The 14,498-nt window shown below is 43.6% G+C and overlaps 1 protein-coding gene across 5 annotated transcripts in view; it reads right to left on the bottom strand.

Annotated features, from left to right (window-relative positions):
- SNX9 (sorting nexin 9) overlaps positions 1-14,498 on the bottom strand; it is a 547,796-nt gene that overhangs the window by 82,378 nt on the left and 450,920 nt on the right. For all 5 annotated transcript variants that reach the window (XM_069769362.1, XM_069769364.1, XM_069769363.1 and 2 more), the window contains one exon: positions 6,504-6,581. In XM_069769362.1, coding sequence (XP_069625463.1) covers positions 6,504-6,581 — 78 coding nt within the window. The remainder of the gene's footprint in view (positions 1-6,503; positions 6,582-14,498) is intronic.

Raw genomic sequence — 14,498 nt, 5'->3', positions numbered from 1 at the left:
CACAAATACCACCACCCCTCCCCCCCGACACACAGGCTGGTACGAAGCACGAGAATCTCATTAACTGAAAAGTACAAATAAAGATTAAACAACCACAAGACTAATTTAATCAACCAAGGTATCATTTTAATCAGTATAACGGTGCCAATCTGACAGTGTCTGCAGATTACTATGCACATTCCTGCTGACAAGTTCACTTTAACCCCTTAGTGACAGAGCCAATTTGGTACTTAATGACCAGGCCAATTTTTGCAATTCTGACCACTGTCACTTTATGAGGTTATAACTCTGGAACGCTTCAACGGATCCCGCTGATTCTGAGAATGTTTTTTCGTGACATATTGTACTTCATGTTAGTGGTAACATTTCTTCAATATTACTTGCGATTATTTATGAAAAAAACGGAAATATGGCGAAAATTTTTAAAATTTTGCAATTTTCAAACTTTGTATTTTTATGCCCTTAAATCAGAGAGATATGTCACAAAAAATAGTTAATAAATAACATTTCCCACATGTCTACTTTACATCAGCACAATTTTGGAAACAAAATTTTTTTTTGTTAGGGAGTTATAAGGGTTAAAAGTTCACCATCAATTTCTCATTTTTACAACACCTTTTTTTTTTTTAGGGACCACATCACATTTGAAGTCATTTTGAGGGGTCTATATGATAGAAAATAATGAAGTGTGACACCATTCTAAAAACTACACCCCTCAAGGTTCTCAAAACCACATTCAAGAAGTTTATTAACCCTTTACGTGCTTCACAGGAACTGAAACAATGTGGAAGGATAAAATGAACATTTAACTTTTTTTTGCAAACATCTTAATTCAGAACCATTTTTTTATTTTCACAAGTATAAAAACAGAAATGTAACCATAAATTTTGTTATGCAATTTCTCCTGAATATGCCAATACCCCATATGTGGGGGTAAACCACTGTTTGGGCGCACCGCAGAACTTGGAAGTGAAGGAGCGCCGTTTGACTTTTTCAATGCAGAATTGGCTGGAATTGAGATCGGACGCCATGTCACATTTAGAGAGCCCCTGATGTGCCTAAACAGTGGAAACCCCCCACAAGTGACACTATTTTGGAAACTAGACCCCTTAGGGAACTTATCTAGATGTGTGGTGAGCACTTTGAACCCCTATGTGCTTCACAGAAGTTTATAACGTAGAGCCGTGAAAATAAAAAAATCGCATTTTTTCTACAAAAATGATCTTTTTGCCCCCAAATTTTTATTTTCACAAGGGTAACAGGAGAAATTAGACCACAAAAGTTGTAGTGCAATTTCTCCTGAGTACGTCGATACCCCTTATGTGCGGGTAAACCACTGTTTGGGCGCACCGCAGAGCTTGGAAGAGAAGGAGTGCCGTTTTACTTTTTCAATGTAGAATTGTCTGGAATTGAGATTGGACGCCATGTCGCATTTGCAGAGCCCCTGATGTGCCTAAACAGTGGAAACCCCCCACAAGTGACCCCATTTTGGAAACTAGACCCTCCATGGAACTTATCTAGATGTGTGGTGAGAACTTTGAATGCCCAAGTGCTTCACAGAAGTTTAGAATGCAGAGTTGTGAAAATAAAAAATATTTTTTTTTCCACAAAAAAGATTTTTTTAGCCCCCAAGTTTTTATTTTCACAAGGGTAACAGGAGAAATTGGACCCCAGAAGTTGTTGTCCAATTTATCCCGAGTACGCTGATGCCCCATATGTGCGGATAAACCACTGTTTGGGCGCACGGCAGAGCTCAGAAGGGAGGGAGCACCATTTGACTTTTTGAGCGCAAAATTGGCTGTCGTGTTTGGAGACCCCCTGATGTAACTAAACAGTGGAAACCCCCCAATTCTAGCTCCAACCCTAACCCCAATACACCCCTAACCCTAATCCCAACCCGATCCATAATCCTAATCACTAACCCTAACGATAATCACAACCCTTACCCCAAAACAACCCTAATGTCAACCCTAACCATAACCCTAATCAAAACCCTAAATCCAACACACCCCTAATCCTAATCTCAACCCTAACCTCAAACCTAACCCTAATCCCAATACACCCCTAATCACAACCCTAACCTTAACCCTAATCCCAAACCTAACCCTAATCCCAAGCGTAACCCTAATACATAGTAACATAGTTAGTAACAACATTTGTCCATCCAGTTCAGCCTATATTCCATCATAATAAATCCCCAGATCTACGTCCTTCTACAGAACCTAATAATTGTATGATACAATATTGTTCTGCTCCAGCAAGACATCCAGGCCTCTCTTGAACCCCTCGACTGAGTTCGCCATCACCACCTCCTCAGGCAAGCAATTCCAGATTCTCACTGCCCTAACAGTAAAGAATCCTCTTCTATGTTGGGGGAAAAACCTTCTCTCCTCCAGACGCAAAGAATGCCCCCTTGTGCCCGTCACCTTCCTTGGTATAAACAGATCCTCAGCGAGATATTTGTATTGTCCCCTTATATACTTATACATGGTTATTAGATCGCCCCTCAGTCGTCTTTTTTCTAGACTAAATAATCCTAATTTCGCTAATCTATCTGGGTATTGTAGTTCTCCCATCCCCTTTATTAATTTTGTTGCCCTCCTTTGTACTCTCTCTAGTTCCATTATATCCTTCCTGAGCACCGGTGCCCAAAACTGGACACAGTACTCCATGTGCGGTCTAACTAGGGATTTGTACAGAGGCAGTATAATGCTCTCATCATGTGTATCCAGACCTCTTTTAATGCACCCCATGATCCTGTTTGCCTTGGCAGCTGCTGCCTGGCACTGGCTGCTCCAGGTAAGTTTATCATTAACTAGGATCCCCAAGTCCTTCTCCCTGTCAGATTTACCCAGCGGTATCCCATTCAGTGTGTAATGGTGATATTGATTCCTTCTTCCATGTGTATAACCTTACATTTATCATTGTTAAACCTCATCTGCCACCTTTCAGCCCAAGTTTCCAACTTATCCAGATCCATCTGTAGCAGAATACTGTCTTCTCTTGTATTAACTGCTTTACATAGTTTTGTATCATCTGCAAATATCGATATTTTACTGTGTAAACCTTCTACCAGATCATTAATGAATATGTTGAAGAGAACAGGTCCCAATACCGACCCCTGCGGAACCCCACTGGTCACAGCGACCCACTTAGAGACTATACCATTTATAACCACCCTCTGCTTTCTATCACTAAGCCAGTTACTAACCCATTTACACACATTTTCCCCCAGGCCAAGCATTCTCATTTTGTGTACCAACCTCTTGTGCGGCACGGTAACAAACGCTTTGGAAAAATCGAGATATACCACGTCCAATGACTCACCGTGGTCCAGCCTATAGCTTACCTCTTCATAAAAACTGATTAGATTGGTTTGACAGGAGCGATTTCTCATAAACCCATGCTGATATGGAGTTAAACAGTTATTCTCATTGAGATAATCCAGAATAACATCCCTCAGAAACCCTTCAAATATTTTACCAACAATAGAGGTTAGACTTACTGGCCTATAATTTCCAGGTTCACTTTTAGAGCCCTTTTTGAATATTGGCGCCACATTTGCTATGCGCCAGTCCTGCGGTACAGACCCTGTCCAAACCCTAACCCTAATCCCAACTCTAACCCTAAGGCTACTTTCACACTTGCGTCGTTTGGCATCCGTCGCAATCCGTCGTTTTGGACAAAAAACGGATCCTCCAAATGTGCCCGCAGGATGCGTTTTTTGCCCATAGACTTGTATTGCCGATGGATCGTGACGGATGGCCACACGTCGCCTCCGTCGTGCACTGGATCAGTTGTGTTTTGGCAGACCGTCGGCACAAAAAACGTTCAATGTAACGTTTTTTTGTACGTCGCGTCCGCCATTTCTGACCGCACATGCGTGGCTGTAACTCCGCCTCCTCCTCCCCAGGACATAGATTGGGCAGCGGATGCGTTGAAAAACTACATTCGCTGCCCACGTTGTGCACAATTACGTACCGACGTAAGTGTGAAAGAACCCTAAACCTGAATTTAGCCCCAACCCTAACCCTAAATTTAGGCCCTACCCTAACCTTAGCCCTAACCCTAACCCGAACCCTAATTTTAGCCCCAACTGCTGTTCTCCTGCCGGCCGGCAGATGGAGACAGATGGCGGGCGCACTGCGCATGCGCCCGCCATTTTCTTTTGCCGGCGGCCAGGAGGAGCAGCAGGAGGATCCAGGGACACAGGTGAGTATGATAGGGTCGCCGAATCCCTTTATTTCTCTGTCCTCTGATGTGTGATCACATCAGAGGACAGAGAATTACACTTTGATTTTTTTTTTTTTTGCGGTCGCCGGTGAACAGTTAATTACCGGCGATCGCAAAACAGGGTCGGTAAAACCGACCCCGATCATGTTCTTTGGCGTCTCGGCTACCCCCGGCAGCCGAGACCCCAAAGATTCTCCCGATGCCGGCGGGCGCACTGCGCATGCGCCCGCCATTTTGAAGATGGCGGCGCCCACCGAGAGCCACGAGGAGCACCGGGGGAGATAGGTGAGTATCGGGGGGGCTATCCGGGACCCGTTTTCTCTGTCCTCTGATGTGCGATCACATCGGAGGACAGAGAAATTAAAAAGAAATCGCGTTTTTTTTGCGATCGCCGGTAAACGGTTAATTACCGGTGATCGCAAATGCGGGGTCGGTACAAAACCCCCCGAATCATGTTCTCTGGGATCTCGGCTACCCCCGGCAGCCGAGACCCCGGAGAAAATCCGACTCTGGGGGGCGCTATTTACTTTTTCCACAGCGCCGTTAATTAACGGCGCTGTGGTTTAAGTACCCTTAGCGGCCGCCGTTAAAAGGCGTATCGGCGGTCGCTAAGGGGTTAATGAATCAGCCATTTGTTTACAGCCAATTTACAATGATTAAAAAGAATACTAGAAAAAAATCTATGTCTATACAATAGAAAACCATAATGGTCCATTATATAAATACTGTTTAAATGTTTTGATAATTTATAGTGATGAGCGAGTGTACTTGTTGCTCAGGTGGTCTTTATTTACCGTATATACTCGAGTATAAGCTGAGATTTTCAGCCCAAATTTTTGGGCTGAAAGTGCCCCTCTCAGCTTATACTCGAGTCACGGTGGGTGGCAGGGTCAGCGGGTGAGAGGGAGAGAGGGCTGAGGCATACTCACCTCTTCAGCGGTCACATGGGACCGCTCATTAAACTCATGAATATGGACTCCACTCCCATATTCATTCCTCTGAGCGGTGCCAGTGACCGCTGACAGGAAGAGCTGCGGCACCCGGGGACAGTGTGACAGGCAGGGGCAGCGTCAGGAGCGGCAGGACTAGGTGAGTATTATATTCACCTGTCCCCGTTCCAGCCGCCGGGCGCCGCTCCATCTTCCCGGCGCCGCTCCGTCTTCCCGGCGTCTCTGCACTCTGACTGTTCAGGTCAGAGGGCGCGATGACGCATATAGTGTGCGCGGCGCCCTCTTCCTGATCAGTCAGTGCAGAGAGACGCCGGGACGAGACGCCGGAACGAGACGCCGGGAGCTGCAATCAAGAGAGGTGAGTATGGCTTTTTTTTTTTTTTATTATTGCAGCAGCAGCAATGGCACAGATTTATATGGCACAGCTATGGGGCAAAAATGAACGGTGCAGAGCACTATATGGCACAGCTATGGGGCAAGAAAGAATGGTGCAGAGCACTATATGGCACAGCTATGGGGCAATAATGAACGGTGCAGAGCACTATATGGCACAGCTATGGGGGCAATAATGAATGGTGCAGAGCACTATATGGCACAGCTATGGGGCAAGAAAGAACATTGCAGAGCACTATATGGCACAGTTATGGGGCAAAAATGAACGGAGCAGAGCACTATATGGCAGAGTTATGGGGCAAGAATGAACGGTGCAGGGCACTATATGGCACAGCTATGGGGCAAGAAAGAACGGTTCAGAGCATTATATGGCACAGTTATGGGGCAAGAATGAACGGTGCAGAGCACTATATGGCACAGCTATGGGGCAATAATGAACGGTATGGAACATTATTTTTATTTTGGAAATTCACCGGTAGCTGCTGCATTTCCACCCTAGGCTTATACTCGAGTCAATAAGTTTTCCCAGTTTTCTGTGGCAAAATTAGGGGGTCGGCTTATACTCGGGTCGGCTTATACTCGAGTATATATGGTATGTATTTATGACTGCTCGGAGATTTCGTTTTCATCGGGGCAGCTGAATGATTTACAGCTTTTAACCAGCTTGATTACATGTGGGGAATACCTAGCAACAAGGCAACCCCCACATGTACTCAGCCTGGGTAGTAACTGTAAATCATTCAACTGCGGTGATGAAAACTAAATCTCTGAACACTAACAAATACTTAGAGATCACCCGAGCGTGCTCGGGAACACCCGAGCAACGAGTACACTCGCTCATCACTAATAATTTATCATTTTCAAAGTTTTATAACCCCCCAAAATAAAAGTATAACCTTGAACATATGATTTATCTGCAGGAAATACCTTGATAGCCACTAGAGCTGAACACTAGCGACAAATTCTGCAATGCTTTTCCAATCTTCTGATACTCTTTGGGTAATGCTATAAAACAACAAATAAATGATCATTATAAAAAAAAATTGTAATACTTTATAATGGATATAATCTGTCTCTCATGGTTCACATCAACAAACATAAATAGTACAAAATAAATAAATAAAAAGTTAAATGTAATGGTTAATTTTTCGTTATATAACATTCCATACTCCAATCCAAGTTTTCTTAATCCAGAAAACCCCTTTGATGAGTATATTTTCATCTTTCTCATCCTCACATTTAAAGAGTCATAACAATACAGAAGTTTGTATGTTCTCCCTGGGTTTGCGTGGGTTTCCTCCGGGCACTCCCGTTTCCTCCCACATTTCAAAGACATACAGACAGGGAGTTTAGATTGTGAGCCCCATTGGGCACAGTGATGATAATGTGTGCAAACTGTAAAGCGCTGCGGAATATGTTAGCTATATAAAAATAAAGATTATTATTATTATTATACACACACACACAAAAACACTATTGTAGCTGGTTCCCAAAAGCCAAAATTATCTCTGCAAAAAAGTATCTATCTAAATAGGTTACAGGACATGAATTGATATTTCTCATTCATCTCATAGGGGGACACAGAGCCATGGAATAGTCTGCTGCCATCTAGTGGCGGACACTATTACTGCAGTTAAATAAATTGACTATCACTCGCCTGCTGAAGTCAGGCCTCCTCAGTTTAGCATAGCATGAGGCAAGATCTGTCCCAGACCTGTCTTAGGTTGGCTCTAACCATTTTTGCTTTGTGTTTTTCAGATGATGTTTCTGAGAAATAGAGTAAGTGCGCACTAAGTTTCACCCATGTAGGCACAGAGAATACAGGCAGTAATTTTTCAGTCTATCTTCTGGCGCCAGTGTGGCCGGACCAATGTACCTTGACACTGTTGATAGTCAGGCCCTGGGGCGAAGGTCGGTAAGCCAACTAGCTCTTGCCCACCGACCCACCATAGGCGACTATAACTCTTCACTTTCTCTATCGCTCATAATGTCTGAGTCTAAAGAAGGCCGGGCATGCCCATTAGCACAGCATGCACTCGTCCCTTTCTAGGATTGTTAAACTTGTAAGTTTTCCACTGGTCAGTCTGTGGTCAATTGTACTGCCTGTACCACTCCTGCCTGGGCTAATGATTTAGTTCAGTCTATAACCGAACTAACCAGGGTGTCCATGACACTGGTTACAGTTGTCGAACTATTGTCAGTGACTACTACTACTCCATTAGCTCCGATCACTGCGGCAAGGGGTCGGATCCTCCAGCCACCACGCACCAATATGGCTGGTTGCAAAGGAGGTCCAGCCGGCCTCTGGTTACCTCCACATCCTGGTCACCTTCACAGGGGAGATGCCCATATTTTGTTCCCCTCCTCCAGGGATTCTCTCTCCTCATCGCTCAGAATCCAGTTCTAGTTTGGAGTCCATTCTATATCCATCTCAGGTGGGAAAGCTGACGGAGATGGTGGACAGATTGTGGTTGACGTCTCTCTGGTACTGACAGCTGTGCCAACGTATCCCGTTGCTAAAACAGCCGTGTGTGTGTATGTATATATACAGTACAGACCAAAAGTTTGGACACACCTTCTCATTTAAAGATTTTTCTGTATTTTCATTACTATGAAAATTGTACATTCACACTGAAGGCATCAAAACAATGAATTAACACATGTGGAATTTTATACTTAACAAAAAAGTGTGAAACAACTGAAAATATGTCTTATATTCTAGGCTCTTCAAAGTAGCCACCTTTTGCTTTGATGACTGCTTTGCATACACTTGGCATTCTCTTGATGAGCTTCAAGAGGTAGTCACCGGGAATGGTTTTCACTTCACAGGTTTGCCCTGTAAGGTTTAATAAGTGGGATTTCTTGCCTTATAAATGGGGTTGGGACCATCAGTTGTATTGTGCAGAAGTCTGGTGGACACACAGCTGATAGTCCTACTGAATAGACTGTTAGAATTTGTATTATGGCAAGAAAAAAGCAGCTAAGTAAAGAAAAACGAGTGGCCATCATTACTTTAAGAAATGAAGGTCAGTCAGTCCAAAAAATTGGGAAAACTTTGAAAGTGTCCCCAAGTGCAGTGGCAAAAACCATCAAGCGCTACAAAGAAACTGGCTCACATGAGGACCGCCCCAAGAAAGGAAGACCAAGAGTCACCTCTGCTTCTGAGGATAAGTTTATCCAAGTCACCAGCCTAAGAAATCGCAGGTTAACAGCAGCTCAGATTAGAGACCAGGTCAATGCCATGCAGAGTTCTAGCAGCAGACACATCTCTACAACAACTGTTAACCCCTTCATGACCCAGCCCATTTTGACCTAAATGACTGGCCATTTTTTGCAATTCTGACCAGTGTCCCTTTATGAGGTAATAATTCAAGAATGCTTCAAAGGATCCTAGCGATTCTGAGATTGTTTTTTCGTGACATATTGAGCTTCATGTTAGAAATAAATTTAGGTCGATAATTTTTGCGTTTATTTGTGAAAAAAATGGAAATTTGGCAAAAATGTTTAAAATTTTGCAATTTTCAAATTTTGAATTTGTATTCTGTTCAACCAGAGAGTTATGTGACACAAAATAGTTAATAAATAACATTTCCCACATTTCTACTTTACATCAGCATAATTTTGGAAACAAAAATTTTTTTGCTAGGAAGTTATAAGGGTTAAAATTTGACCAGTGATTTCTTATTTTTACAACAAAATTTACAAAACCATTTTTTTAGGGACCACCTCACATTTGAAGTCACTTTGAGGGGTCTATATGGCTGAAAATACCCAAAAGTGACACCATTCTAAAAACTGCACCCCTCAAGGTGCTCAAAACCACATTCAAGAAGTTTATTAACCCTTCAGGTGCTTCACAGCAACAGAAGCAACATGGAAGGAAAAAATTAACAATTAACTTGTCAGTCACAAAAATGAACCTTTAGCAACAATTGTTTATTTTTCCAAGGGTAAAAGGATAAACTGGACCCCGAAAGTTGCTGTACAATTTGTCCTGAGTACGCTGATACCCCATATGTGGGAGGGAATCACTGTTTGGAAGGGAAGGAGCGCCATTTTACTTTTTGAATGAAAAATTAGCTCCAATCTTTAGCGGACACCATGTCGCGTTTGTAGAGCCCCTGTGTGCCTAAAGATTGGAGCTCCCCCACAAGTGACCCCATTTTGGAAACTGGACCCACCAAGGAGCTTATCTAGATGCATAATGAGAACTTTCAACTCCCAGGTGCTTCACAAATTGATCCGTAAAAATGAAAAAGTACTTTATTTCGCAAAAAAATTCTTTTAGCCTCAATTTTTTTGTTTTCACAAGGGTAACAGGATAAAATGGATCCTAAAATTTGTTGGGCAATTTCTCCTGAGTACACAGATACCTGATATATGGGGGTAAACCACTGTTTGGGCACACGGCAAGGCTCTGAAGGGAAGGAACGCCATTTGACTTTTTAAATGAAAAATTAGCTCCAATCGTTAGCGGTCACCATGTTGCGTTTGGAGAGCCCTTGTGTGCCTAAACATTTGAACTCCCCCACAAGTGACACCATTTTGGAAACTAGCCCCCCCCCAAGGAACTTATCTAGATGTGTGGTGAGCACTTTGAACCCCCAATTGCTTCACAGAAGTTTATAATGCAGAGCCGTGAAAATAAAAAATCAATTTTCTTTCCTCAAAAACTATTTTTTAGCCCACAATTTTTTTTTACAAGGGTAACAGGAGAAAATGGACCCCAAAAGTTGTTGTCCAGTTTGTCCTGAGTACGCCGATACCCCATATGTAGGGGTAAACCACTGTTTGGGTGCATGGCAGAGCTCGGAAGGGAAGTAGTGACTTTTTGAAATGAAGACTTTGATGGAATGGTCTGCGGATGTCATGTTACATTTGCAGAGCCCCTGATGTTCCTAAACAGTAGAAACCCCCCACAAGTGACCCAATTTTGGAAACTAGACCCCCCAAGGAATTATCTAGATGTGTGGTGAGCACTTTGAACCCCCAAGTGCTTCACAAAAGTTTATAACGCAGAGCCGTAAAAATAAAAAATCATTTTTTTTCCTCAAAAATTATTTTTTAGCCCGCAATTTTTTATTTTCACAAGGTTAACACGAAAAACTGAACCCCAATAGTTGTTGTCCAGTTTTTCCTGACTACGCTGATGCCCAATATGTGGGGGTATACCATTGTTTGGGCACACGTTGGGGCTCGGAAAGGAAGTAGTGACGTTTTGAAATGCAGACTTTGATGGAATGGTCTGCGGGCGTCACGTTGTATTTGCAGAGCCCCTGATGTACCTTAACAGTAGAAACCCACCATAAGTGACCCCATTTTGGAAACTAGACCCCCCAAGGAACTTATTTAAATTCGTGGTGAGCACTTTGAACCCCCAAGTGATTCGCAGAATTTTATAACGCAGAGCCGTGAAAATAAAAAAATCTTTTTTTCCCCACAAAAATAATTTTTTAGCCCCCATTTTTTTATTTTTTCAAGGGTATCAGGAGAAATTAGACCCCAAAAATTGATGTACAATTTTTCCTGTGTACGCTTATGCCCAATATGTTTGGGTAAACCACTGTTTGGGCACATGTCGGGGCTCGGAATGGAGGGAGCACCATTTGACTTTTTGAATGCAAGATTGGCTGGAATCAATGGCGGCGCCATGTCGTGATTGGAGATCCCCTGATGTGCCTAAACAGTGGAAACCCCTCAAATCTAACTCCAACACCAACCCAAACACACCCCTAACTCTAATCCCAACTCTAACCATAACTGTAATCACAACCCTAACCCCAACCCTAAACCCAACACACCCCTAACCCTAATCACAACCCTAACCCCAATACACAACCAACCCTAATCCCAACCCTAACCACAAGCCTAACCCTAACCTTAACACACCCTTAACCCTAATCTTAACCCTAATTCCAACCCTAACCCTAGTTCCAGCCCCAACCCTAAGGCTATGTGCCCACGTTGCGGAATCGTGTGCGGATTTTTCCGCACCGTTTTTGAAAAATCCGCAGATAAAATGCAATTCCATCAGTGTCATCAACTGCAATAAATTGCAATGAGACTGAAAAAGCACATCATACTCATGAATCTATAAAAATACTTGTTTTATTAAATCCACATATATAAAAAATAAACAGAAAATTACAAAAAAACCCGAAAAATATCTCAGATAAAGAGGGACCAGAGGGTACCCATTCACATATAGCATATGATCAAAGCGTTATATTATCAAAAAAGGCTATACAAGTACCGCATGACAAACAATATCATGCAGGCTACCAATCAGCCTAGACGGTACAAGGGATCTAGTATCCAAAAAATAGCAGACTAGTTGCAGCTGAAATATACCCCATAAATGTGTCAAGAAAAGGACATATATAAGGACTTGCTGCATGTCCACTTTCTTGTAAATCCAGAGTACCGGTAATACCAATAAGAACGCTATACTTACATAGCTAAGTGAAGAGTCCCGGTCCCTCTAACCCCGACGTGCGTTTCGTCCACACTTCTTCAGGGGGCCCTGTTGGGGGGGGGGGGGGGTACTGTTGTGAATTCTGCTCTTGGGCTCCCTCCGGTGGTTATGAGTGGTAGTGCTGCTGTCTTTGGATCGCAGCATTTATTAGGTGTGTTCACTTTTTGCAATTTCGACTCAGCTATTTAGTCCTGCTTGATCCTTTAGTCAGTGCCAGTTGTCCATTGTTTTTGGAGGATTCACATCCCTTACTGGTCTCTCCTGTTTGCTGTGCTTTTCAACAAAGATAAGTCCTGGCTTTGTTTTTGCTGTCCACATGCTGTGGGTCTTATAGTTCAGTGCATTTCATGTTTTGTCTTGTCCAGCTTTGTCTGTGAAGGATTTTTTGCAGCCAAGCTGTGTCTCTGGAGATGCAGATATACCCTCCATGTCTTTAGTCAGATGTGGTGAATTGTATTTTCTGTGGTGGATATTTTCTAGTGTTTTTATACTGACCGCATAGTACTCTGTCCTATTCTTTCTTTTTAGCTAGTATGGCCTCCTATGCTAAATCCTGATTTCATGTCTGCGTATGTTATTTCCCTCTCCTCTCACAGTCAATATTTGTAGGGGGCTGTCTATCCTTTGGGGATTTTCTCTGAGGCAAGATAGTTTTCCCGTTTCTGTCTTTAGGGGAAGTTAGTTCTTAGGCTGTGTTGAGGGGTCTAGGGAGTGTTAGGTACCCCCCACGGCTACTTATAGTTGCGCTGCTAAGTTCAGGGTTTGCAGTCAGTACAGGTACCACCTTCTCCAGAGTACGTCTCATGCTGCTCCTAGGCCACCAGATCATAACAGGGGTCAGATCGTGGACTCCAGCCATGGCCGATGATATTGCAGCATCAGCCATGGGTGGATTGTAATATTTCACCAAATTTCATAGGTGAAATATTACAAATTGCTCTGATTGGCTGTTGCACTCTCAACAGCCAATCAGAGAGATCGTAGCCACGTGGGGGCAAAGCCACCCCCCCGGGCTAAAGTATCACTCCCCCTGTCCCTGCAGATCGGGTGAAATTGGAGTTAACCCTTTTACCCGATCTGCAGGGACGCGATCCCTCCATGACGCCACATAGGCGTCACAGGTCGGATTGGCACTGACTTTCATGACGCATACGTGGCGTCACAGGTCGGAAAGGGGTTAAGAGGAGACTTTGCGCAGCAGGCTTTCATGGTAAAATAGCTGCTAGGAAACCACTGCTAAGGACAGGCAACAAGCAGAAGAGACTTGTTTGGGCTAAAGAACACAAGGAATGGACATTAGACCAGGGGAAATCTGCGCTTTGGTTTGTTGAGTCCAAATTTGAGATCTTTGGTTCTAACCACCGTGTCTTTGTGCGACGCAGAAAAGGTGAACGGATGGACTCTACATGCCTGGTTCCCACTGTGAAGCTTGGAGGAGGAAGTGGGATGGTGTGGGGGTGCTTTGCTGGTGACACTGCTGGGGATTTATTCAAAATTGAAGGCATACTGAATCAGCATGGCTACCACAGCATCTTGCAGCAGCATGCTTGGGCAGCACGGTGGCTCAGTGGATAGCACTGCAGCCTTGCAGCGCTGGGGTCCTGGGTTCGAATCCCACCCAGGACAACATCTGCAAAGAGTTTGTATGTTCTCTCCGTGTTTGCGTGGGTTTCCTCCGGGCACTCCGGTTTCCTCCCACATTCCAAAGATATACTGATAGGGATTCTAGATTGTGAGCCCCATCGGGGACAGTGATGATAATGTGTGCAAAAACTGTAAAGCGCTGCGGAATATGTTAGCGCTATATAATAAATAAATAAATCTATTTTTTTTTTTTTTTTAAATCTTGCTATTCCATCCGGTTTGCGTTTAGTTGGACCATCATTTATTTTTCAACAGGACAATGACCCCAAACACACCTCCAGGCTGTGTAAGGGCTATTGTTATGAAAGGTAATTCAGTACCACAATGGACATAGAGGTCAGCGCACATACAGTGACCTGGAAATAACCCAAAAAACAAGAACGAGCTCTGAGACGTGGAAACTGTTGACCGCAATCCCTAATCCTCTCCAACACACTAAAGGCAGCTGTGGATTGCGCCTAACGCTCCCTATGCAACTCGGCACGGCCTGAGAAACTAGCTAGCCTGAAGATAGAAAATAAGCCTACCTTGCCTCAGAGAAATACTCCAAAGGAAAAGGCAGCCCCCACATATAATGACTGTGAGTTAAGATGAAAAGACAAACGTAGAATTGAAATAGATTTAGCAAAGTGAGGCCCAACTTTCTGAACAGAGCGAGGATAGGAAAGGTAACTTTGCGGTCAACACAAAACCCTACAAAAACCACGCAAAGGGGGCAAAAAGACCCTCCGTACCGAACTAACGGCACGGAGGTACACCCTCTGCGTCCCAGAGCTTCCAGCAAGCAGTAAAAAACAAATTGA

The sequence above is a fragment of the Ranitomeya imitator genome, chromosome 5, assembly GCF_032444005.1.
Source record: "Ranitomeya imitator isolate aRanImi1 chromosome 5, aRanImi1.pri, whole genome shotgun sequence".
In the NCBI taxonomy this organism is placed as follows: Eukaryota; Metazoa; Chordata; class Amphibia; order Anura; family Dendrobatidae; genus Ranitomeya; species Ranitomeya imitator.
The sequence above is the reverse complement of the archived record's forward strand: the minus strand, read 5'-3'. Positions and strand labels throughout refer to the sequence as shown.